Source organism: Nicotiana sylvestris, chromosome 12, assembly GCF_000393655.2.
Source record: "Nicotiana sylvestris chromosome 12, ASM39365v2, whole genome shotgun sequence".
Taxonomy (NCBI): domain Eukaryota; kingdom Viridiplantae; phylum Streptophyta; class Magnoliopsida; order Solanales; family Solanaceae; genus Nicotiana; species Nicotiana sylvestris.
The window spans coordinates 162,303,211-162,326,258 of NC_091068.1; the positions used below are offsets into that span (position 1 = coordinate 162,303,211).

At 37.1% G+C, this 23,048-nt stretch overlaps 1 protein-coding gene and 1 long non-coding RNA gene across 2 annotated transcripts; one reads left to right on the forward strand and one right to left on the reverse strand.

Moving 5' to 3' along the window:
• Positions 1 to 295: 295 nt before the first annotated feature.
• Positions 296 to 21,959, reverse strand: LOC104241050 (MADS-box transcription factor 23-like). Its single transcript, XM_070165196.1, has 8 exons — positions 21,778 to 21,959; positions 18,704 to 18,782; positions 2,136 to 2,197; positions 1,137 to 1,236; positions 1,002 to 1,043; positions 834 to 917; positions 644 to 765; positions 296 to 543 (listed from the first exon to the last, which is right to left on the reverse strand). Exons 1-8 carry the CDS (start codon positions 21,957 to 21,959, stop codon positions 516 to 518), a joined length of 699 nt encoding a protein of 232 aa, XP_070021297.1. The 3' UTR covers positions 296 to 515.
• Positions 10,270 to 14,664, forward strand: LOC104241051 (uncharacterized). The gene is made up of 3 exons (XR_714613.1): positions 10,270 to 10,445; positions 14,127 to 14,267; positions 14,429 to 14,664. It is a non-coding gene; the product is annotated as an uncharacterized lncRNA (long non-coding RNA).
• Positions 21,960 to 23,048: the final 1,089 nt, after the last annotated feature.

A 23,048-nucleotide genomic window follows, 5' to 3' on the forward strand; every position in this document is an offset into this window, starting at 1 on the left:
TTAGTAAGACTCAGCTATGAGCCTAGTTAGAGATATAAGTTTGATCAATCTTTGGGATGGGTAGTTGTAGAAACCTCTGCTTAATGATTTGTAAGGTAGCGTATTATAGCCGTTCTTGAAGTTTTTGTACTTGAAATCACTAGGAGCGCTGGTTTCTCAACATGGGCTAGTGAAAAGTATCTACTACTAAGTTTTCTGAGCTTGATGCTTTGCCCTGTATGGTTCACAAAATGATTTCCGGATTAATCATACAACTATTTTCATTTAACACTTATGTGCTACTGAAGCAAACCGAGATAAATTCCATGATCCCATTCTTATTTTCAATCTCACATTACATTACATATATATAAACTTTTGCATGTTTATAAAGATTGTAAAGATATTCAATATATTGGCAGAGCCGACGTTGTTGCCTCTCCATTGATGAACTTCTTCCTTCTATGTTGTTTAAGAAGGTCATTCATAGAACTATCACGTAGCTGTTGAGCTTGTTGAGATAGAACAGAAATCTGTCAATCTGCTTTGTAATGCAGTTGTAGTCTGTTGCAATGTTGAAAATCATATCAGTGAGATTAGTTTCCCATTTTAGTTTGGCGATTCTAATAAGTAATTCATCAATGATTCGCAATAGAGAATTTACCCGAGCTTCATTGCATTTAGTGATGTATCATTCCTCTGTCCTTGTGGCCGGCTTAGCTGGAGATTGATAAAATTATATCCAGGAGTCTCATTTGCTTCATTTCTGCCTCTCGTGCCATAAACCTGAAACCAATGTTTCTCCTTTAGTATTTTTGTATTATAGACAGAGGCAATGTTCTTGAAGTTTGTACCTTTTTCTGCAATCCTATATTCTCTTGATAAACGAGATTCGCCCTCTCAGTTAGTTCTATATTTTCTTGACGAATGATATTGCCCTGCAGTAGGAATGTTAAAAGTCATCTCTATATCGAAACTTAAAACACAAGACATAGGGACTTATGATAGTTTTCTGGTAAGACCTTCCGGTTCAGTTCTTTGATTTCATCAGTTAAAATTTGTTCCTGCCACAGAAGGATTATTACATTTAGGATCACTGTGAACTTGATAGAGCGAATACTCAGCAACCACCAAACTTTGAATGGTTTAGACTTTACCTTTTTCATTCGGATGCTTCTCAAACTCATGTCAAGCTGGTTTTCCAGATCTGTAAGACCTTTGATGCTGATTCCAGAGAGTTTTTCTCCCAAAAGCTGCCTGTGGTCATTATCAGATAAGGATAATTAACATTTGTATCCTTTTCATTCGCTCAACTTATAGCTACTTTTGTGGACTTTTCTTTTTTTTTTTGGGGGGGGGGGGAGGGGAAGTGCTTTTTGCTGTAAATATCTTTCAGCATCTTCTTGTGCAGGTAGGTGAAACAAGTTATCTTATTAAAAAAAGGTGAAATTATTTCATTAAATCCTTAATCACCTCGGTCTGAGGATAGAAAACATGACTACTCTTATGAATAGTTGAGTCGATCTTAGCAAACCAGAAGAGAAGGAAAGAGAAAATGCATTCTCTGCTGTGACACGCCATGTTGCATTAGAGCAATATTTCAGCATGTGTCTTGAGTATATACATGTTCATCCTTTGAATTGAATGATGTAGTAGATATGGAGGAAAAAGTGTCACATGTATTCTCATTAATTATTACATTGTACGGAGAGGCAAAGATCACAATTATAGTTCGATTAGGATGGTGCCAATCGATCAATTTGCTATATTCTTAGCGCCTTCAAAGATTTTAAGTTATGGTGGATGTTGAGCTTGACCGCTAAACAGGATTAAAAGGGCTTACTAAAGAAGGCATAAAATAGCCTCTTGCATAAATACAGGGTAAGACTACGTACAATAGACCCTTGTGGTCCGACCATTTCCCAGACCCCGCACATAACGGGAGCTTAGTGCATCGGACTGCCTACTTTAACACGTATGCTAATATATCCTGTACTTTGTTTCCCCACTTAAAAGTAGGTTTGAAGTTCTCAGAATCTCTAGTCGGTCTGCATTCATATGAAAAGGTTTTTCGCTGTAAAAGCAAGTATCAACAGTGGCTGCAATACTAAGGTACTCAATGGCTATAAATGAACTACCATATCTCATCGATTTACCTGTGGCTTTCTTGCAAGTAATTCAGCTGTTGCCTTAAGTTTGCTACTTCCCCTTGCCAAAACTAGCAACAAAGAAATGGAAGTTTAGTTTAACTTGACAACTACTATATTAGTTATATAATGACAAAATTTATAACAGAACTTGATTCTTGACAGTCTTAAGGTCTATCAACAAGCAGATACAAATTCCATTCATCTTTCCCGTAATATAACCCATAGCGAATTATCGCAAACCATAATTAATTCAAGGAAAAAATATGTGCATTGGTTATATCTTCACTATAAAGCAATGGCCTTTCTTGAGAACATTTTGAACCTTGTTAAATTACAGAAAGCGAATAAATGCACATGTTGGAAATTGTGGTTTCAACCATCAATCTCAGGTCCTCTACATATTTTCTTTTGAAGGTGCAGGATCTAATTTTCTTTTGAAAAGTCACAAGAAGAAGTTTTAGAAAGAAAAGATTTTTGGGAGTATCCTCTATTCTGAGAAGGGGTCATCGTTCAGGCCGAAGATCCTGACCGAGACGTTGACTTCCTGAAACTACTTCTGCCAAAGTAGGGAGTACACGAGTCAAGGGTCTCATTGCTGAGAATTTGCCTAGCCAGTAAGGTATGATATAGGAGCGCTTAGAATCATGAAGCGAGTGGCACCTCGTAGATTGGGCCTATTCGATCAGGTTGGGATCGAACCCGTACCGATCATACGGTGACTAAGATAGAAATAAGTTAGGATAGTTAGAACTCTCAAAGCATAAAGTGAAGTATTTTTTTTAGATAAGAAAGAAAAAGAAAAGAATTTCTTTTAGAATATTCATAAACTATTGTTATGCAATTATATTTTTAGAATTGTTCGCAGAAGCTTTATGTTTTTCATGTATTTAGAATCTTTGCTTGTAATGCAAATTTTATTAAAATTTCATCCCCTGTCGTTGAGACTCACTGAGTACAATGGATGGTACTAATGTTCTCTTTTGGGAACCTGCGTTGGTCTGCAGTACAACGTAGGAACCGGTTTTGCAGGCTAGCAGATTACCGGTTAGGACTTCCCTCACTTCAAGTGCTATTGGTGAGCTTCGTTTTGTTTGTGGAGTACTCCTTTGAGTCGTCATTATAGTTATTTTTTTTGTTTACTTAGAGAACTGGCCAAGAAATCTCATGTCCTGAATAATGCGTCAGTTTATCAATAGAGGCTTCATAAACATAGTCAGTGGGTTAAAATTCAGGTGTTTTTGATAATAACTTTGTAGTATTTTAGTAGTTACTACGAATAATGTTTTGGAGTTGGTTTATTTAAGATATTCAAATTAATTAAAAGTATTTGATTAAAGTATTGCCTTGTTGCATATAAAGTTTGAAGTTATAATAGTTTTGATAAGCGCAGATGGATCGTTCAGTCGGATTTAGCGATCGGGTGCCGGTCACGGTTTGTTTAGAAAATGGATCGTGACAAACTTGGTATCAGAGCATCAGGTTTATGGAGTCCTAGGGGTCTATGAAGTCGTGTCAGTAGAGTCTTATTTATGGGCATGAAGTGTGCCATACTTATAAATAGGAGGCTACCAGCATTTAGGAAAAGTCTTTTTTTTTCATACTTTAGATCGTGCAGTAGAGCCTACCTCTAAGAAATTATCTAATATATTCATTTCTCCAAAACTCGCAGAAATGGCTCTTACTCGTAACTCTGACACTAACAATCAGGATGCTACACAAGAAACTATTGCTATTATTGTGATTCAAGGTAGAACTAAGAAGGCTTCAACTCGGAAGGGTAAATCCACAAAGGGGGTTCAAGAACCCCAGGTTGAACATGAAGAAGGGGTGGATCATGATGAGCAAGTACCTCAGGATCTAGTGCCTCCCTCCCCAACAGTAGTTCCAGCTCAGACAGTTATATCTCCAGAGGTGGGTCAGATGTTTAATGCTGTCAACAATGCTATGGAGATGTTTAAAGCCTTCATGGCCAACTAGAACGCGAGAAGAGATGAGATTCTACCTCAACCAAATAGACAGAACAGTTATGAGTCCTCAAGAGTGAATGAATTTCTGAAGTTGAGTCCTCCATTGTTTCGTGGTAATATAGTTGATGAATATCCAATGTTATGGCTGGAGGGTGTCAAGAAAGCCCTCCGAGATATGAAGATATTTGATGATGAAGCTGTGGAGCTGGCTGCTTACCAGTTTAGAGATGTGTCTAGCGCTTGGTTTGAGATGTGGAAAAAGGAAAAGGATAAAGATGATGGTCCACCTATTGGGGAAGAATTTTAAGAGGCCTTCATGGCTAATGTCATACCATAAGAGGATAGGGAAGCTAAGGCTACAGAGTTTGAGCAACTCAAGCAAAGGAATAAAAGTGTGCAAGAGTACTACATGGAATTCATAAGTTTGGCTAAGCATGCTCCTCACATGGTTAAGATAGAAAAAATAAGGATCCGCAGGTTTGTTGGCGATTTGGCTTACCACATTAAGGATACGACATCAGCTGCAGTGGTAGGAATGACAACTTTCTCCTCTGTTGTGGGTTTTGCCAAGCACTTAGAAAAGACATACAACAAAGGAGAGAAGAAAAAAAGCATAACAAGAAAGCCCCAATAGCGGGCGGGTTTAGTGGTACATCCAGCGGAGGAGGAAGGGGTTCCTTCAATAAGGGGTCATTAGCACCAGCTTAGTACGATCATCAGTCAGGTGGTAGGTCTTCCTTTAGACGTACTCAGAGTTATGAAAATCAGTCTCGCCATAATTATAATTTTAAGACACCATTCCCATATAGCCAGAGTCATGTTGAGCAACATTCACAACAACAAGTTCTTTGTGGTACATGTAAGCAGCAACATTAAGGTCACTGCAAGCTCGGGTTCCACGGTGCTATCATTGTGGAGACAGTAGTCATATAAAGGCAAACTGCCCAAGTTGCAATGTAATTTCAGTGGGGGGATCAACTCGTCCTTCTAGTTCCTCAGCTACTGCAGCTGCATAGAGCAGACAGAGGTGTAGATCGAGTTACTCAGGGAGGAGGATAACCCCGTTTGTTTGCTACACTTGATCGTCAGAGTGCAAAGGCATCTGCATGAGTTATTACAGGTATTCCTCTAGGCTACTCACATAATGATCATTCCATAATTGATCAAGGTTCAACGTTTTCGTACGTGACTCCATACTTTGTAATTAACCTCGGGCTAGAACCTGAACAACTTATTGATTCTTTCCTAGTATCTACTCTAGTTGGCGAGTCAATGAAAGCCACAAGAGTCTATAGAGGTTGTATAGTTTCAGTCCAAGGTCGCAGCACTGAGTCCTAATCTCATAGAGTTAGAAATGGTGGATTTCGATGTGATCATGGGTATGGATTGGTTGTCTTCCTGCTGTGCCATGTTAAATTGTTGTGCCAAGATAGTCAAGTTCCAATTTTCAAATGAAGAAGTCTTAGAGTGGAATAGTAGTTCAGCATCGCTTGTAGGTAAGTATTTATTTCTTACTTTAAGGCACAACGAATGATCAATAAGGGGTGTATCGCCTATTTGGCTCACATCATTAATCCAGAATCAGAACCACCAGATCTTCAATCTGTGCCAGTTGTTAGAGAATTTCTAGAAGTTTTTCCAATATGACCTTCTTGGATTTCCTTCTGAAAGAATCATAGACTTTGGCATCAATTTCATGTCAGGCACTCAATCAATATCTATACTTCCTTATAAGATGGATCCAGTAGAACTTAATGAGTTGAGGGAATAGTTGAAAGACCTTCTTGACAAGGCCTTCATCAGGCCGAGTGTTTCACCGTGGGGTGCCCCCGTCCTGTTTGTCAGGAAGAAATATGGGTCTCTCAGAATGTGTGTCGACTATCGGCAGTTGAACAAAGTTACCATTAAGAACAAGTACTCACTGCCAAGAATTGATGATTTATTTGATCAATTTCAAGGTTCAAAGTACCTTTCAAAGATAGACTTGAGGTCGGGGTACCATCAGTTGAGAATCAGAGAAGAGGATATATCTAAAACAGCCTTTATAACTCGCTACGAGCACTATGAATTTCTAGTAATGTCCTTCGGGTTGACAACTACTCCAGCTGCATTCATGGACCTCATGAACAAAGTTTTGAAGCCATTCCTCGATACCTTTATTATCATGTTTATAGACGATATTCTGGATTTTTAAGCCATTCCTCGATACCTTTATTATCATGTTTATAGACGACATTCTGGTATACTCAAAAGGCAAGGAAGAGCATGTAGAACACCTCAAGATAGCCTTGCAGACCTTGAAGGAGAATGAGCTTTATGCCAGGTTTTCAAAATGTGAGTTCTGGTTGCAGTCAGTGGCATTTTTAGGCCACGTGATATTTAGCGAAGGCATAAAAGTAGACCCTCAGAAGATAGAAGCAGTGAAGAACTGGCCAAGGCCGACAATGGCAACCGAAATCAGGAGTTTCTTGAGGTTAACTGGCTACTATAGAAGGTTTGTAAAGGGATTTTCCTCACTTACAACTCCATTAACTAAGTTGACTTAGAAAGCAATTAAGTTCCAGTGGTCAGACGCTTGCGAGCAGAGTTTTCAAGAGTTAAAGAAGAGGTTGACCACTGCACCTGTGTTAACCTTGCCGACAGGTTCGGGTGGGTTCACCGTGTATTGCGATGCCTTCAGAGTTGGTCTTGGTTGTGTTCTTATGCAAGATCGAAAAGTTATTGCTTATGCTTCCAGGCAGTTAAAGAATCATGAGAAGAACTACCTCACACACGACTTGGTGCTTTCAGCAGTGGTGTTTGCATTAAAGATATGGCGGCACTACCTTTATGGCGAGTATTCTGAAGTGTTTGCAGATCACAAAAGCCTCCAGTACACTTTCAAGCAAAAAGAATTAAATTTGAGATAGAGAAGGTGGCTCGAGCTATTGAAGGATTATGACATCAATATCATTTATTACCCGGGCAAAGCTAATGTGGTAACAGATGCACTTAGTAGGAAGTCAACAAGGTGTCTCGGCCCATCTTGCAGTACAAAGGCGATCTTTGGGTTGAGAAATTCAAAAACTGGCAAATGATGGAGTTAGATTGGATGAGACCTAAGAAGGAGGTATAACTGCTTATGCCTTAGTGCAATCCTCTCTTATTGCGTATGTTAAAGCAAAGCAAGACGAAGATTCGTACTTAATGAAGTTAAAAGAAGGAGTCAGAAACAAAGAAATCACTGCTTTCACTCTAGGAAATAATGGAGTTTTAAAGTTGAATGATTGGTCATGTGTGCCTGATGTAGATGGTCTTAGGAAGGCCATAATAAAAGAAGCTCACAGCTCGAGGTACTCTATCCACCCAGGTGCTACCAAAATGTTTCTGGACTTGAAAGAGTTGTATTGGTGGAAAAACATGAAGAAGAAAGTAGCATATCATGTGGCTAAATGTTTGAATTGCCAATAAGTCAATGCCGAGCATTAGAGGCCTAGTAGCCTAGCTCAGGATATAGAGATACCACAGTGAAAATGGGAGATGATTAATATGGATTTCGTAGTAGGTCTGCCTCCACATACCGTAAGCATGATTCAATTTGGTTTATCGTAGACCGACTCACAAAGTCCGTTCATTTCCTACTAGTAAAGACAACAGATTCCGCAGAGCAGTATGTGCAGTTGTACATCAAAGAAATAGTTTGATTGCATGGTACTCCAGTTTCAATCATATCTGACAGAGGCCCTCAGTTCACGACGCATTTTTGGCAGTCATTTTAGAAAAGATTAGGTACCAAGGTCAATTTGAGCACCGCTTTCCATCCACGGACCGATGGTCAGGTAGAAAGGACTAGGGGTGTGCATTCGAATCGGTTTATTGATAAATCGAATCAATTATTTGTTATCGGTTTATCGATTTATCGATTTTGAAATTTTCCTTACCGAGTTATCGATTTCGATTTTGATTTTGTCCTTTTCGGTTATCGGTTTATCGATAAACCGATAAGATATACTAAAAAGATAATTTTTAACCGATAAGATATACTAAAAAGATAATTTTTTTACCCTTATTCTATAATACCATTTCCTTTACCCTAAGTCCCTAACCCTATTATTTTCTCTACCACATTTAAGGAATGATCATATTTAAAGCTCAAGGGAATGAAGTTCAAATTAATGGAAAACAAAATTAGCCATGATGATGTATTTTTTTATATCGTTGGAGTGTTGGTAGCATATATTTGATCCCTTACTTTAGTTTCGTTGCATGTGCTTGTTGACACAATTTTTATGTTATAAACGGTGTTCGTCTAATTTTAGCTTCTTTTTGTCCATATTAGTTAGGTGTGTTTATAGCGATATACTTTTCGTAGCCTGCAAATTTTCTTATTGGTGTGATCGATAACCAAATCGATAAGCCCCAAAAATCGATAAATCGAAATCGAAAAAATCGAATCCTTATTGAAACGATAACGATAAGCATATGTACAAATCGATAATCGATAAGTAATTATCGATAAGGATCAAAATCGAATCGATAAATCGAATGCACACCCCTAGAAATGACCATTCAGACTCTCAAAGATATGTTGCGAGCATGTGTTATGGATTTTGGAGGTAATTGGGATGATCACTTGCCACTTATAGAATTTGCTTACAATAACAGCTATCAAGCCAGCATTGATATGGCTCCTTATGAAGCATTGTATAGGCGAAGATGTAGGTATCCAGTGGGTTGTTTTGAACCAGTAGAGGTGCCATTGATTGGTCCAGAGTTTGTTTGTGAGGCCTTAGAGAAAATCCAGTTAATCAAAGAAAGATTAAATGCGGCTCAGAATTGTCAAAAGTCCTATTCTGATAAGAGGCATCATGACTTAGAGTTCATGGTTGGTGATAAGGTGTTTTTGAAAGTTTCACCAATGAAAGGAGTTATAAAGTTCGTTAAGAAAGGGAAACTTAGTCCTAGGTTTATCGGGCCTCATGAGATTAAAGAAAAGAAGGGAAACGTGGCTTATGAACTAGTGTTGCCCGTTGAATTGTCCTTTGTTCATCCTGTCTTTCATGTGTCTATGCTTAGAAAGTACATTCATGATGAGTCGCATATAATACCTGCCGATACCATAGAAATTAAAGAAGCTTTGACTTATGAAGAGACACCTATAGAAATTATCGATAGGCAAGTAAGAAAGTTGAGAGCAAAAGATATAGCATCGGTAAAATTTTTGTGGAGTAATCATGATTCAAAAGAGGCTACGTGGGAGGTCGAGGAAGATATGAGGAAGAAGTATCCATATTTATTTGAGAAACAAGGTATGTGAACCTATGTTTGGTTTGGCATTTATATTTCATTTGTTAAATACAAGTTAGCAAGCGTTTTATGTCCTAGCTAGATTATACTTAGTTATTGAAGTAATTTAGTTTCTGTCAGAGTATATTTAGTTATTAAATAATTCAGTACCCTGCCAGAGTACATTTAATTCATTAAAATGATTTACTGTGCTGAAGTGTTGTGCTTTAGATTTTGGTTGGTTATCATGGTACCTCCTTGCGGAGTGTGAGTAATTAATTTATGAGCTGTGTATGGTGCCTATGAATGGAATGTTATGGTATATTTGGTTGTTGTTGGTGTAGTTGTGGTATTGGTCACAAAGATTTTTTTTGGATAATCCAATTTACAGTGGAGACTCTGCCGAAATTTTTGAAAATTTAGGGAGTTAGCCAAAATTTTGAGTCCCTTGGGAAAGTGAGTAGTGCTAAGAAAACTTAAGAAGTTCAAGGATTTAAGGAATGATTGTTAGCTTAAGAATAAGGCCCTAGCAACATTCGAGGACGAATGTTTTTAAGGAGAGAAAATTGTAACACTCCTCAAATCTATAAAAGTTTCAAGACGCGCTAAATATAGAATTTAATAAATTTTTTTATCTTGCCTGAGTGAATAAAAATTATACTTCTATTACGGATTTAAACCCTTGTAATTGACTTTTGAGTTACTTCTCTATTTATAAATAATTGGATATACAATTAGGGGAATATTAATAATTTTAATATTATTAATGATTAAAAATAGGTATTATTAATTATTAGCTAAGTAAAAAAAAAAAAAAGAAAGGGGGGGGGGGGGGATGATGGGATAAGCCTAAAAGCCCATAAAGTGAATGTTGCAAGCAAAGGCTTAAAGCTTTGGAATGTCAAGAAACGTACTTTACATTTAAAAGGGCAAAAGGCTTATAAAGCCTTGTTCGAAAAAAAGCAAACAGAACGCTTCTTTACAAATAACTAGCCTTGTACGAAACAGAGGCAGGTTGCTGCTTACACATGCGGGCAACGAAAAATTCTACGCTTCTTTACAAATAACCAGTTCTTGAATGCAGGTATATAAAATTTTCTATTCTCAATTATCCTACAATATAAGAATTGAATAGTTAATTCTCTTCTTACTCAGTGAAACTTTGAAATTAATTAAAATGCACTGGTTGTTGTAGAATGGATTGTTTAACGGGTATAAATTGGACTGGAGCTTACATATTGGCTTGAGGAGTTTTGAGATGAGTGGATACAACCCTTTATTAAAGTGGTTCTACTCACAAAAGCATGCCTATAAAGTGTTTGATAAAATGCTTTAAAGAGTCAACATGTGCTTATTTGGAATGAGTGAGTATATGTTGACTAAGTATATTCTAGTTAAAGCATAAATATTTTACTCGAGAAGTATAAGCATCTATTTTTCATATTTTGATGCATTATTACACGATCTTACATGTTAAAATTTCAAGAGTTAGATATAACTTTTAAAAATACTTTGAGTGATTTTATTTCATGCTTATGCTATGTATACACTCCAGAATATTATTATGAATATTGGTAGATCACTTTCAAACAAGATTTAGACTTGAAAAGTCACAAGAAGAAGTTTTAGAAAGAAAAGATTTATCTTCTATTCTGATAAGGGGTCATCGTCCAGGCCGAGGGTCCTGACCGAGGCGTTGACTTCCTGAAACTACTTGTGCCAAAGTAGGGAGCACATGAGCCGAGGGTCTCGTTGCTGAGAATTTACCTAGCCAGGCTAAGGTATGATACAGGAGCGCTAAGAACCATGAAGTGAGTGGCACCTCGTAGATTGGTCCTATTCGATCAGGTTGGGATCTAATATGTGCCGATCACACGGTGACTAAGACAGAAATAAGTCAGGATAGTTAGAACTCCCAAAGCATAAAGTGAAGTATTTTTTTTAGATAAGAAAGAAAAAGAAAAGAATTTCTTTTAGAATATTCTTTTTTTTTTAAACTCCGTGCCGAGTGAAACTACCTCATTTAATATGAAACGGAGGGAGTATTATGCAATTATATTTTTAGAATTGTTCGTAGAAGCTTTATGTTTTCTATGCATTTAGAATCTTTGCTTGTAATGTATATTTTATTGAAGTTTCATCCCCTGTCGTTGAGACTCACTAAGTAAAATGGATGGTACAAACGTTCTATTTTGGGAACCTGCGTTGGTCTGCGGTACAACGTAGGAACCGGTTTTGCAGGCGAGCAGACTATTGGTGAGCTCCGCTTTTGTTCGTGGAGTACTCCTTTAAGTCGTCATTATTTAGTTATTTTTTTTGTTTACTTGGAGAACTGGCCGGGAAATCTGAGCAGTGCGTCAGTTTATCAATAGAGGCTTCATAGACACAGTTGGTGGGCTAAGATTTAGGTATTTTTGATAATAAATTTCCAGTATTTCAGTAGTTACTACGAATAAAGTTTTGGAGTTGACTTATTTTAGATATTCAAATTAATTAAAAGTATTTGATTAAAGTATTGCCTTGTTGCATATAAAGTTTGAAGTTATAATAGTTTTGATAAGCGCGGATGGTTCGCTCAATCGAATTTAGCGATCGGGTGCCGGTCATGGCTTGTTCAGAAAATGGGTCGTGACATACCTTGTGCAGGTAGAGAGGTTGTTTCCTAGAGACACTCGGCTCAGAAGGAGAGAAAAGTAAGAATAGCAAAAATGACAAGAGAAATACAGAATAGGTAAAATTGTTGCAAGAATCTGAGGGCGATTAACAATGTTAGAGTGAGGGAAGGAATTGGTGCTGCGGGAGGCCATGGTTAAGTTTGGCTTTTGTGAAGAAAATGCACCTTGGTCCTAACTCATTCTTAAAGCTAGCACACGAGGTGAGCATTGCCCAAGATCTCTACAAGGAGACAACATCCTAATCTCTCAACCAATCTATTACACTAAACCACCCCAGCATGACCAGACCTGAACAACTGGAATGTGGACTACATAGGGGCCCAACATTTGAAACACAATAATAGGTATAGGTCTGACCTGATACCATAGGAAGAAAATGGACCTTGAGCTTAACTTAACCCCAAAAGTTAGCTCATGACGTGAGGACTGTCCAAGAGCATATAAGGAGACAACTATTGAATCCCTCAATCATCAGTATAAGATAATATAATTGGGTTTTTGATGGATGGTAGAGACAATGTTGGGGTGGGACGGGTAGGGGGAGAACCATAACATGAGTAGTATAGTGGGAAGGAGAGGGAAGATGAAGATGGTTGGGACGAAGGGAAGGATGCGGAAATATATCTTGTTGCCACTTTTCTTTAGGACTGCAATCCTGGATAAATCTTCATATCCTGGACTAGTGATGCTATCAATGGAGAATTAGGGAAGATAAACTTTATCGGGTTTACAATCCATGTACCAAATGGCCTCTAATTGTTGAAAATGTTGGATGTCTGTGGAGTCATTAGAAATTAAATTTAGCATAAAAATATGTTATGAGGCGCCAACGGTTTCAGGGAGCAAGAAATAATCCTTTATAATGAATACAGAACCTGGTTTAAAAATTGACCTCTTACCTCATATGTGGATCTGCATCCTTGTACTTCAGAAACTCTGACTTTTGGGATATCTTGAGTTTCAACCAAGCATCTCTTCTAACCTGAATTCCTAGAACTCAAATTTCTATTAGGACACCCTTTAATTTGCACTTATGGTAGATTCACAAACTATCTAGAATGAAAGACATAGCAGCCATCTTGCTGATAAGAATATGAATCAAAGCCTTAGAAGCTGACATCTCAAGATACCCTGCTCGTTGGTAGAAGTGATTTTTCCTTGAAGCCATTAGGACGCAAATAGTATATCTTTCCTGTTGTGAATGTTTCTGATGGATCCGCTAAGTAAGATTAAGTTCTTGGAAGAACAAAGAGAAGTTTCTGCGACATGATTTATTATGATCTTGATATGCATGTTAAGTATTTTCTTTCGCTTGTTGTTCATGTGCTTCTGCTTTCATATTTTTCAGCTGAGATTTCAGCTTGAGCTTTTCCCAACCACATTGAATGTCCGGGCTTGTTAGCATGTGGCCAGGGATGTTTGTGAAGAATTTCCCTACTCCCATGCTCGTTACCAGCCTTGGACAAAGAAGCCAGGTCTCTGGGGCCGAGCAAGTGTTAGAAAGCTGAACCTTGGTTCTTGTTGACATATATGATGTATTTTGCAGTTTGCATGAATTTAAGAGGTTATACTATTAAGTAATTTTAAGAGGCGTTTCATGAACTAGCTCGCTGCTTTTTCTTTAGAAATCAGATGCCTTAAATGCTATCCTCATGGCTGATCAGTAGAAAGAAAAGAAATGTGACCTGACCGCCTCCATTGGTTCTGCTGATAGATAGGTTCATATAAAAGACCATGATAGATGCTCGCCTGAGCGCGGAAGATCAAGGCTATATCACATGAATTTGACCTCTATGCTTATGTGTGAACAATAGCTGCTAGATATGTAAAAGCTGGTTGTTGTTGGAATGTTTTAAGGCATCCGTGCCATGCAAAGTCAAAATAAATTTTCTCAAGATCATCAACTGTCAATCTTTAAGCTCTTGAGCATGTTTAATCCAACTTAGTTTTTTTTTTTTCTATCGTTTGGTGAATGGCTATGTTAGTGATATGGGGGACATATGGATATTGCTTCATGATGTTCCCTCTTTTTCTAAATTTAGATATATGTATATTACTTACCTTTGATGACAGTTCCTTTATTAATTCAGGTGGGGTAAGACGTCCTCCATCCGCTTGTGGATTTCCTTTTCTACTGGAATCTGCAATGTCAAAGCAATTCTCTGCGAGACAGACGATCTATATTTTAATGGGATTGTACTGAGTCTTGTCTCCTCAGGAACTTCAACCTGGTAAGCAGAGTGGCTCTTTGAGAGTTGACTTCAGTTGTCTGCAAATGCAAATAAAATAGGCATTAATGCAGGAAGAAACCAGATTTCACTATTTTGGCTTATCCATCTCAGCAGAAGCAGATTCCCTATTTACTTATGAACCGAATCATATCATCTTGCAGGGAGTTTCCACAAGGTCATGTTCCCTATTCAGTGTGTTTTCAGGAATACAACTGAAAATTAAGGTGCGCCTTGCTGTCGTTTCATACCATCTCATTCTGACAATAAACATCCAGATTTCAGTCACAAGAACTGTTGCAGGCCAAATTTTTTGTCTCAAGACAAGTTGTGAATTGGACTTGTAAAAGGGACTCTTGTACTTGGTTCTTTCAGTAATATGATCAGAAAATTTTAACTAGGGACAGGAGACTAATAGTCTTTAATCATGAAACGGCCTCTTGCAGAAATGCAAGGTAAGGCTGCGTATAATAGACTCTTGTGGTTCGACCATTCCCCGGACCCTGTGCATAGCAGGAGCTTAGTGCACCGGGCTGCCCTTAGTTGGAGACTCCAACTCATGCTCTATAAGTTTGCCTCAGCATTCTTTTCCTGGCTAAAGATTCCGACTATTTTCCAAAACTTATCTGTTTTTGGATGGTACTTCTGTGGTTTATCTCGTTCTAGAACACTGAACTAATTGAGACAATTTATGCTGCACCAACCCTGCATCTTTAACTGTCCTTTAGACAAGATGACCAGAAGCAAAAATAAGTGATAAGTTAAGCTGCTGAACCAGTGAGCACTTGGTTCTGAGACTTAAAAAGAATTTTTGTACTTACTAATTGCAGCGGTGAAGGGGAAGCCTTGGAGCAACGGTAAAGTTGTCTCCGTATGACCTATAGATCATGGGTTTGAGCCGTAAAAGCAGCCACTAATGTTTGTATTAGGTAGGATGTCTACATCACACTCCTTGGGGTGCAGCCTTCCTCGGACCCTGCGTGAATGCGGGATGCTTTGTGCACCGATGTCCTTATTTTATTACTAATTGCCATGGAGGTTTGGAAGAAGGATGTTGAAACCAGCTAACTGTATGCAGACGAAACAAGAATAAAACACCTAGAACGATCAAGTAAAAGTATGGAGAGTGAAGTGTTGTGGGAACTGGAAAGATCAAGGCTGTTTACAATAGAGTCCAAGGATTGCTGTAAGTCAATATTGGAACATGAGGGCCAATATTGGTCTATATTTTGGGAAGAGATCAACATAGTCATTGTGGGCTGTGGAAAATTATATAGAATATTATTGAATTTATTTAGAACCCGTGAAAGGTAGCTCTTTTACCTGTCACATAATAGCTCAGGTATTGCAGTTCTTAAGGTAATGTTTCCCCATTTCTACTTGAATGTTAGAATGGATCAAATAGTGAGAGAAGTCAGCGGAAGAAGCTCCCAATTTTCAGATTGACCCTGCCTCCCAAATCTTGATGAGGCAGTCTTCATTACCATTTCAAATAGCTTGGAGACTCTAGCCGGTTTTCATTTCATTCATGAGAACTTGTTTAGCAATTAGATTACAAGCGACAAATAGAATATTACTTCAGGCCAGACCACTCCAGAATATATCTGTTTTTCTTGCTCATAAAATTTATGGAAACAGTCTCTTGAAATACAGGGTAAGACTGCGTACAATAGATCACTTGTGGTCCGGCCCTTCCCCGGACCCTACGCATAACGGGAGCTTAGTGCACCGGGCTGCCCTATTGCTCCTAAAGTTTCCCACAAAGTCTGAAAACATGGCCAGTTAGCTGTTGGCTGCATAGGAGAGTAGCTAGAATAGACCCTAAGGATAGAGAAGTTTATAATTTGCCTTTACCAACTTGGTATCCTGTTTGGTGTCTTCTGTTTGCAGCTGTTCCTTATCCTGCTCAAAGAGAATGGCAACTTCTCTAGGTGATTCTTCACAATTATCCGAGGGTTCAATAGATCAATAGTTGAATGATGATCTGGCATTTGATCCTACGATGAGATGTAGGAACATAAACCATAGTAGCAGCTTATGTAGGAGAGGAGTGAAGAGAAGGTGAATGAGAGAAAAGTGGATACTAAGGCAAAGCAGATGGTGCCATTTCATATGTCAATGACAACGCTTAATTAGGCCATAAACAAGGCAGACCAACCATATACGTTACTAACATACTTGGTTGAGGAGCTAGGATCGTTCTAAATTCATGCGATAGTTCTCTCCCTTGGACATCATCTCAGAGGAGGGAACCTGATGGTCTTAGTGCTGGTTTTAGAAATGTTCCAAAAGCAGCATCTATTGCTTATTATGACATCCAGTTTCAGTTGAATGATTGTTGTTACTATCTTTCTTGCCTATTTGTTGATATTACTTGTTTCCATTGTTTCTTTTCCCTTTCTTGAGCCCAGCGTCTGTGTATACACTACCCTCAGACTCCACTTGTGTTGTTGTTGTTGTTGTAGTTTCAGTTGAATGATTGCGACTTGAAATGCATATTAGATATTCTTTGCAAAGTCAACTTCTGTATTTGGATTTGTGATAGGAATAGTTTTATTTTTCAGGTTTCTAATCTCATCTATTATGGACGAAAACTTGTAGTTGGAGTATTCTTAGGTGATCATTGCTTTTTTAGGATTTGTATATAGAAGTTAAACTCTTCCTAAAAGAATTTAGCTTATATACGTACAAATAATGGAAAGAAATTTTACACATTTAACCTGTTGTACTGAATTATAGTAGCTTTATTTTCTAGGCTACCAATCTAACTTATTATAGACAACTTCTAATTATCTTTTTTGGGCCCTTAATATAGTACAAATTCTTCTACCATTCAGTGTACTGAGCTTAAACTCTTCCTAAAATATACCTTGAAATACTAACTAAATCAATTTTTTTCCTGAATTAACCTGATTATTCTTTGAGGGATTTGCACAAAATTAAAGCCCAACACACTACATTGTGCCTACGTAGCTATGCTTTTAAGTTTACAGCCACATATCCCATTATTTGCAACAATTTTATATACAACATTTAAAAAAAATTGGATTGTCTCCTACGAACTTCAACTCATGAAAAAAATTACCAAGTAACTCTAATCTTCACCAAATACCTTCAAATTTTACCCGACAACTTCAAAATGACATCCTCCAATGAACCCGATCATCAATTTGTCAACTAAAATTTCAAAAATCACATACACCAACAAAAATATTCACTTTAAATTCACCCGCCAATTGTTTAAATCAGTGGCGATTAACATGAATATCACTCTCAAATCATTTTCTTACATACATCTTAATACCATAATGCTAATAGGTGCAAAGAAGTTTCAAATAATTATATAAAATAGGTTAAATTAGGTAAGAAAAAAGAATATAGGCTAAAATTGGTTGGTAAAGTACCCCACCTATACTTCCCTGTATTATTTCTTATTCTTTTCGTGTTCCCTAATTAAACTGATTCAATAACAACCCAATAAAATCTCATTAGTGGGGTCTGGGGATGGTAATGTGTACGCTGACCTTATCTCCCCCCCCCCCCCTCCATCAAGGAGTAGAGAGGATGTTTCGAAAGGAGACAATATTAGTATCACCACAAAAATCATAGGAAAAATAAGAACGTGAAATCGAGAAGAAAGATGCAAAGCAAAAGTGATAGCTAGTAAATAGGCCCTGCACTGAAAAGCGAAATAGTAAGACACAACATTGTCACTAATTATTTTAAACAAAAATCCTACCAGACTAGTTTCACAAAGGTACGAAGTAAGGGAAGAATCAACTACCTCTTAAGCTACGACCCCAATACTCCTAATTAAACTGACTCGTTGATTAGAATTTAATACGTCTTTTGCGTTAAAAGATTGGTTTAAGTTTAGGACTCAGGAGGTCCATGGCTTTGCTCATTGCAAGTCTAACCATGGTTGATTTGGACAAATAGCCGCTTTTGTGGCGTTTAACAAATAATAAACTTAAGTAAAAATACCACGATCTAGCTAGTTTTCGGACTGGTCAATCAAAAATAGCCAGCGTTTATCTAGTCAATGAAAAATAGCCACTAATTTGCTGCAACAGAGACCGGTCCAACATAATATACTGGAGTTCGGTGCACCTGTGTATGAACTTCCGGCATATTATGTTGGACCGATATACTTTGCTGGCTCTAGTATAATATACTGGAGACTGGAGCACCGGTGCTCCAAACTCCAGTATATTATGCTGGACCGGTATATTATACTGGAACTCCAGTATATTATGCTGGAGTATTTTTTCCGGATTTTGAACAGTGTTTTCGTTCAGATTTATCTTTACATAAAAAGTGACTAAATTTCGATTACTTTTAAAACTGGGCTATTTTTGAACGACCACTTGTAAATCTGGCTATTTTTTAATTTCTCCCTAAACTTAAAGGAAAATTAATATGAAAAGAAATACATATACCTTAACCTCTGACATAGGGTTCATGAGCTTATGATCTTCCTCCTTCACTTTGTTGTATCTCTCTATTACAGATCTCATGCTGATAAATAGGAAAATTACAGCACTGTCACATATGTATTTGGAAATGCAATTATATTAAACTTCACGATAATATGATCATGGGTAGGGTTTTGGGTCAGGGCAATTTATTTGGGTTATACACCATTTTTTTTTTTGGTAAGTAAAATTTATATTACCAGGGAAAAAATATTTACATGATGTTCAAAAACCCCTAAAGTTTACAACCCCAACTTTAGTAAAGCAAACTCTACACCTTACTATCAAGTTCTACCAAACTACTACCAGTTACTAACAGAGATCTACAATCTATATTAGTTAGCACCGTACACCTACTTTTACTTTGAGTGACTTTTTGTGTAATTAACCCTAATATATAATACAAAAGTCCAAATTCTCTCTTATATTAGCGTAATATTTGTCTCCCAATATTCTTTAAAGGGGCTTGTGTGTCGGAGGCGGATCTAGGATTTTTAGTACATGGGTGCACTACTAAAAAAAGAGAAAAAAAAAATATATCAAGTGAGAATTGATCCCTCTTCCTCTTGGTAAATAACTCAACTTTCAACCAAGTGCACCATTCAACTTTCTTGGCGCATGGGTGCCAACAGTTAATAATTTTAGAAAATATATACATAAAATATTTAATTTTGTGAAGAGATCATGGGTTCACGTGCCCCGCATTTTACCCTATGAATCCGTCCCTGTTAAGTTTTACGTGCATTTTTTTATAATCCCGGCTAGAAAAGAGAGTAATAATATTAAAAATTTGCATGGATCAGAATACATGTGTCATGCATGCAGACACATAAACTTTACTAACAATTTCATATGCGAACTGATCATAGGATTACTACGTTTCTCTTCCACTTGTTTGCTATCAATCAAATCTTCTAAGACTACTTTTGATATTTTTTTCACCTTCACTCCTAGACTTAGCTTGACTCATATTTGTTCTAACTATCTTCTTTCTAATTTGTAGGCTTGTGTTGGCTGACCTGAAGTTTTTAATTCTAAAAAAGATATAAACAACTCAGTCATGATAGCCTAATGGTTCAACATTTTACACAAATTGGATACTTTGAGTGACGGTGTTTAAATTTTTAAAAATTTGGCAAATATATATATAAGGCATAACTTGTTTAAAATTCCCTCATAAGTAAGCTGTAACCGTCCGACCTGCTAGTGATATTGTCCGCTTTGGGTCTAGAACTTTACGGGTTTAAAATGCGTTATTATGGTCTAAGGCTTATTAACTTATATACCCAGCATTCCACTTGTGTTTTGACGATGTGGGACTCTGTCTAAAGTCTGGATGTTACATACACCCCCTCTTATGGACTTAAGTGTCCTCGCTGAGGTTTGTCCCACCACATGGGATTCGCCTAGACTCAGCACTGAGGTTTGCCCGCCTAACCGAGATTTGCCTAAACTCAGTTGAACTCTGACCCACCACCAGCAAGACTAACATAAGAGTGGCTCTGATACCATTTGTAACAGCCCGGCCTGCTAGTGATATTGTCCGCTCTGGGCCTAGCCCCTCACGGTCTTAAAATGCGTCACGAAGATATAAGGCTTGTTAACTTATATACCCAACACTCCTTTTGTGTTTTGCCGATGTGTGAGTCTGTCTAAAATATGGAATGTTATATAAGCATTGCGACATATTCTTGCAAAACTTACTTAAATGAAAATAAAAATTAAACAGCTGCCTGAAATGATCCTATTTGTGCAAATCTCCTCTCTTAGTTTTTTGCTTTGAATGAATCTTTAAGAGAAGTTTCGACTTAAGTAACCATTTTTTCCCACAGACTCGACTCAATAACCAATTTTTCCTTCTTTTTCTTTTTGGCCTTTCTTCTTTTTGGGTGATTCACCCTAGGCTTGCTTCAGATCACCTGAAGATTTAATTCTAAACCAGATAATACATCTACCAATGATTAGGCAGGACATGGTGCTGCTTCAGCTCACCGAGGACATGATACTTGATAGGAGGGTGTGGAGGTCGAGAATTAAAGTAGAAGTTTAGTAGGTAGTTTATAGTGTTCACCGATAGGCTTAGTAGCATGCATTTCCCTTCATATTCTTTAATTTTTATTACGGTATGTGGTTTTGTTCGCCTCAGGTATAGTATTTCGTGTTGCTATTATTGGATACTATTTTCCTTGCTTGTTTCCCTTCTTCTTCTTGCCCTTCTTGAGCCGAGGGTCTATTGGAAACAGCCTCTCTATCTGTATTAGGTAGGGGTAAGGTCTGCGTACAGACTACCCTCCCCAGACCCCATATGTTGGGATCAAACTGGGTTAGTTGTTGTTGTTGTTGTTATAATACATCTACCAATGATAACCAAATCATTTATTGCTTTCAATCAAAATCTCCTAGATAACTCTTGACTTAATTATCTAGCCACACTACACTACACCTAGGCTTGTTTTAGGTGATCTAAATGTTTTAATCCAAATTAAAACCGTAAATCATCTCATGAATGATGTTATGATTACCAAACAGATGAAAGCTAGGAAAACTTCGAAAATCTATCAGTTTTACTTGAACCCTAAAACGAAAAATTTTTTTTTAAAAAAAAAAGGAGAAGAGAAAAACACATGAAACAAAAAAAGAAAAATAGAGGAAGGTTCTCATTAATTGCTGTTAATCTTTGAGTCTTTGAAGAATTAACCTAACCATTTCCCTAGACTGCTTCTCGTTTAATTTTCCTTTTCTGTTTTTAACAAACATAACTGGTATATATTATGCAAAAGATAAGGATTAATACTCTTTTCAAAAATATAATACAACAACAACAACTACATACTCAGTGTAATCTTACAAGTGCGATCTAGGGAGGCTAGTGCGTAAGCAAACCTTACCGCTATCTTGTGTGAGATAGATGGACCGTTTCAGATAGAACCTCGGCTCAAAGAAAAAAATAAAGCAAGTTTGAGAAAAAAAACAGTAGTGACTTTTTTCAGAAAATGACCTAGAAAATTAGAAGGAATTCAAGTCATAAACTTTCTAACCTTGTGCTTGCAAAATCATAGAGCTTGGCTGTACTGGAGAAAATAATAAGTCCAACTTCAGCATCACAAAGTATTGAAAGTTCCTTAGCTTTTTTGAGCAGTCCATTTCTTCTCTTTGAGAAAGTGACTTGCCTGCTTGTTATGTTGTCGATCTTTCGAATCGCAATCCTTCCTCTCCCCATTGATCTCTTTGTTATCAATATATCTAGGGTTTCTCCTCTTCTCTGTTAAATCAAAGAATTAACATATATTAGCCCAAAGCTTTAATTTGAAACAACAAATCAGAAAGCTTTATTTTAAAGATCCAAAAATTAGTATAACAACAACAACAAATTAAACCCATTATATATAACCCCGCAAGTAGGATCTGGGAAGAGTAATATGTACTCAGGTAGAGAGACTGATTTCGATAGGCATGAGAAGAAAAATCATTGATAGAAATTAAATTAGAAGCTTTCTTAGCGACATATATAGAGATACAACAAATGAAAATAAATCAGCATCTACAAGAACTGGCAAAGGAAAAAGGATAGAAAAAGAAATAAAAGATCTAATTAAGACTCAACAAGGAGCTTACTAATTTGTCAGAAACTAAGGGAGAAATATGGTGTAAGGAGAGACTAGGAGTTCTTTGTGTTAAATATAATACAGGTTTTGACAATACTTCATTAGATATGAGTATTAAACGTTAATTATTTACTATACCTTATTACATTACTAATTAATCTAGATCTCCCAAATGCTAATTAAAGTAGTTGCAAGTGGGCGTTAAATGATACCTAGGAGATTCAGAACAATTTTTGATTGGAGTGTAATTTAGAAATTTTAGGTCATTGTCTAATCGTATAGATGACTGACAAATGTCAAGTAATTGGTGGTGATTTGGCCTAGGTTTTTGCTACTTTAGGGTTCTTCTGTCTTTTTGTGACTTAACCTTTTACTTGTTGGAGTAAAAGGTACCTTAATCTTTCCTTAAATTGACACTCTTAGGTATCTTTTCCCATTTCTCACTTTTCAATTCTTTCTATTCGTTGTCTAGCATGCTCAAATTGGTTGTACTTTTGTCCCTATTCCATCTCCCTTCAAAAGTAAAATAAAAAAATAAAAAAATTATATACAAGACTTAAAGAAAAGCCTTGTCTTTCTCTCTCTCTCCTCGAGGAATGTTGTAACAACAACAAGAAATTTAGTGAAATCTCACCAGAGGAGTTTGGGAGGATAGTATGTACGTAGACTTTACTCTTATCTTTGGCTCAAAAAAAAAAAAACAA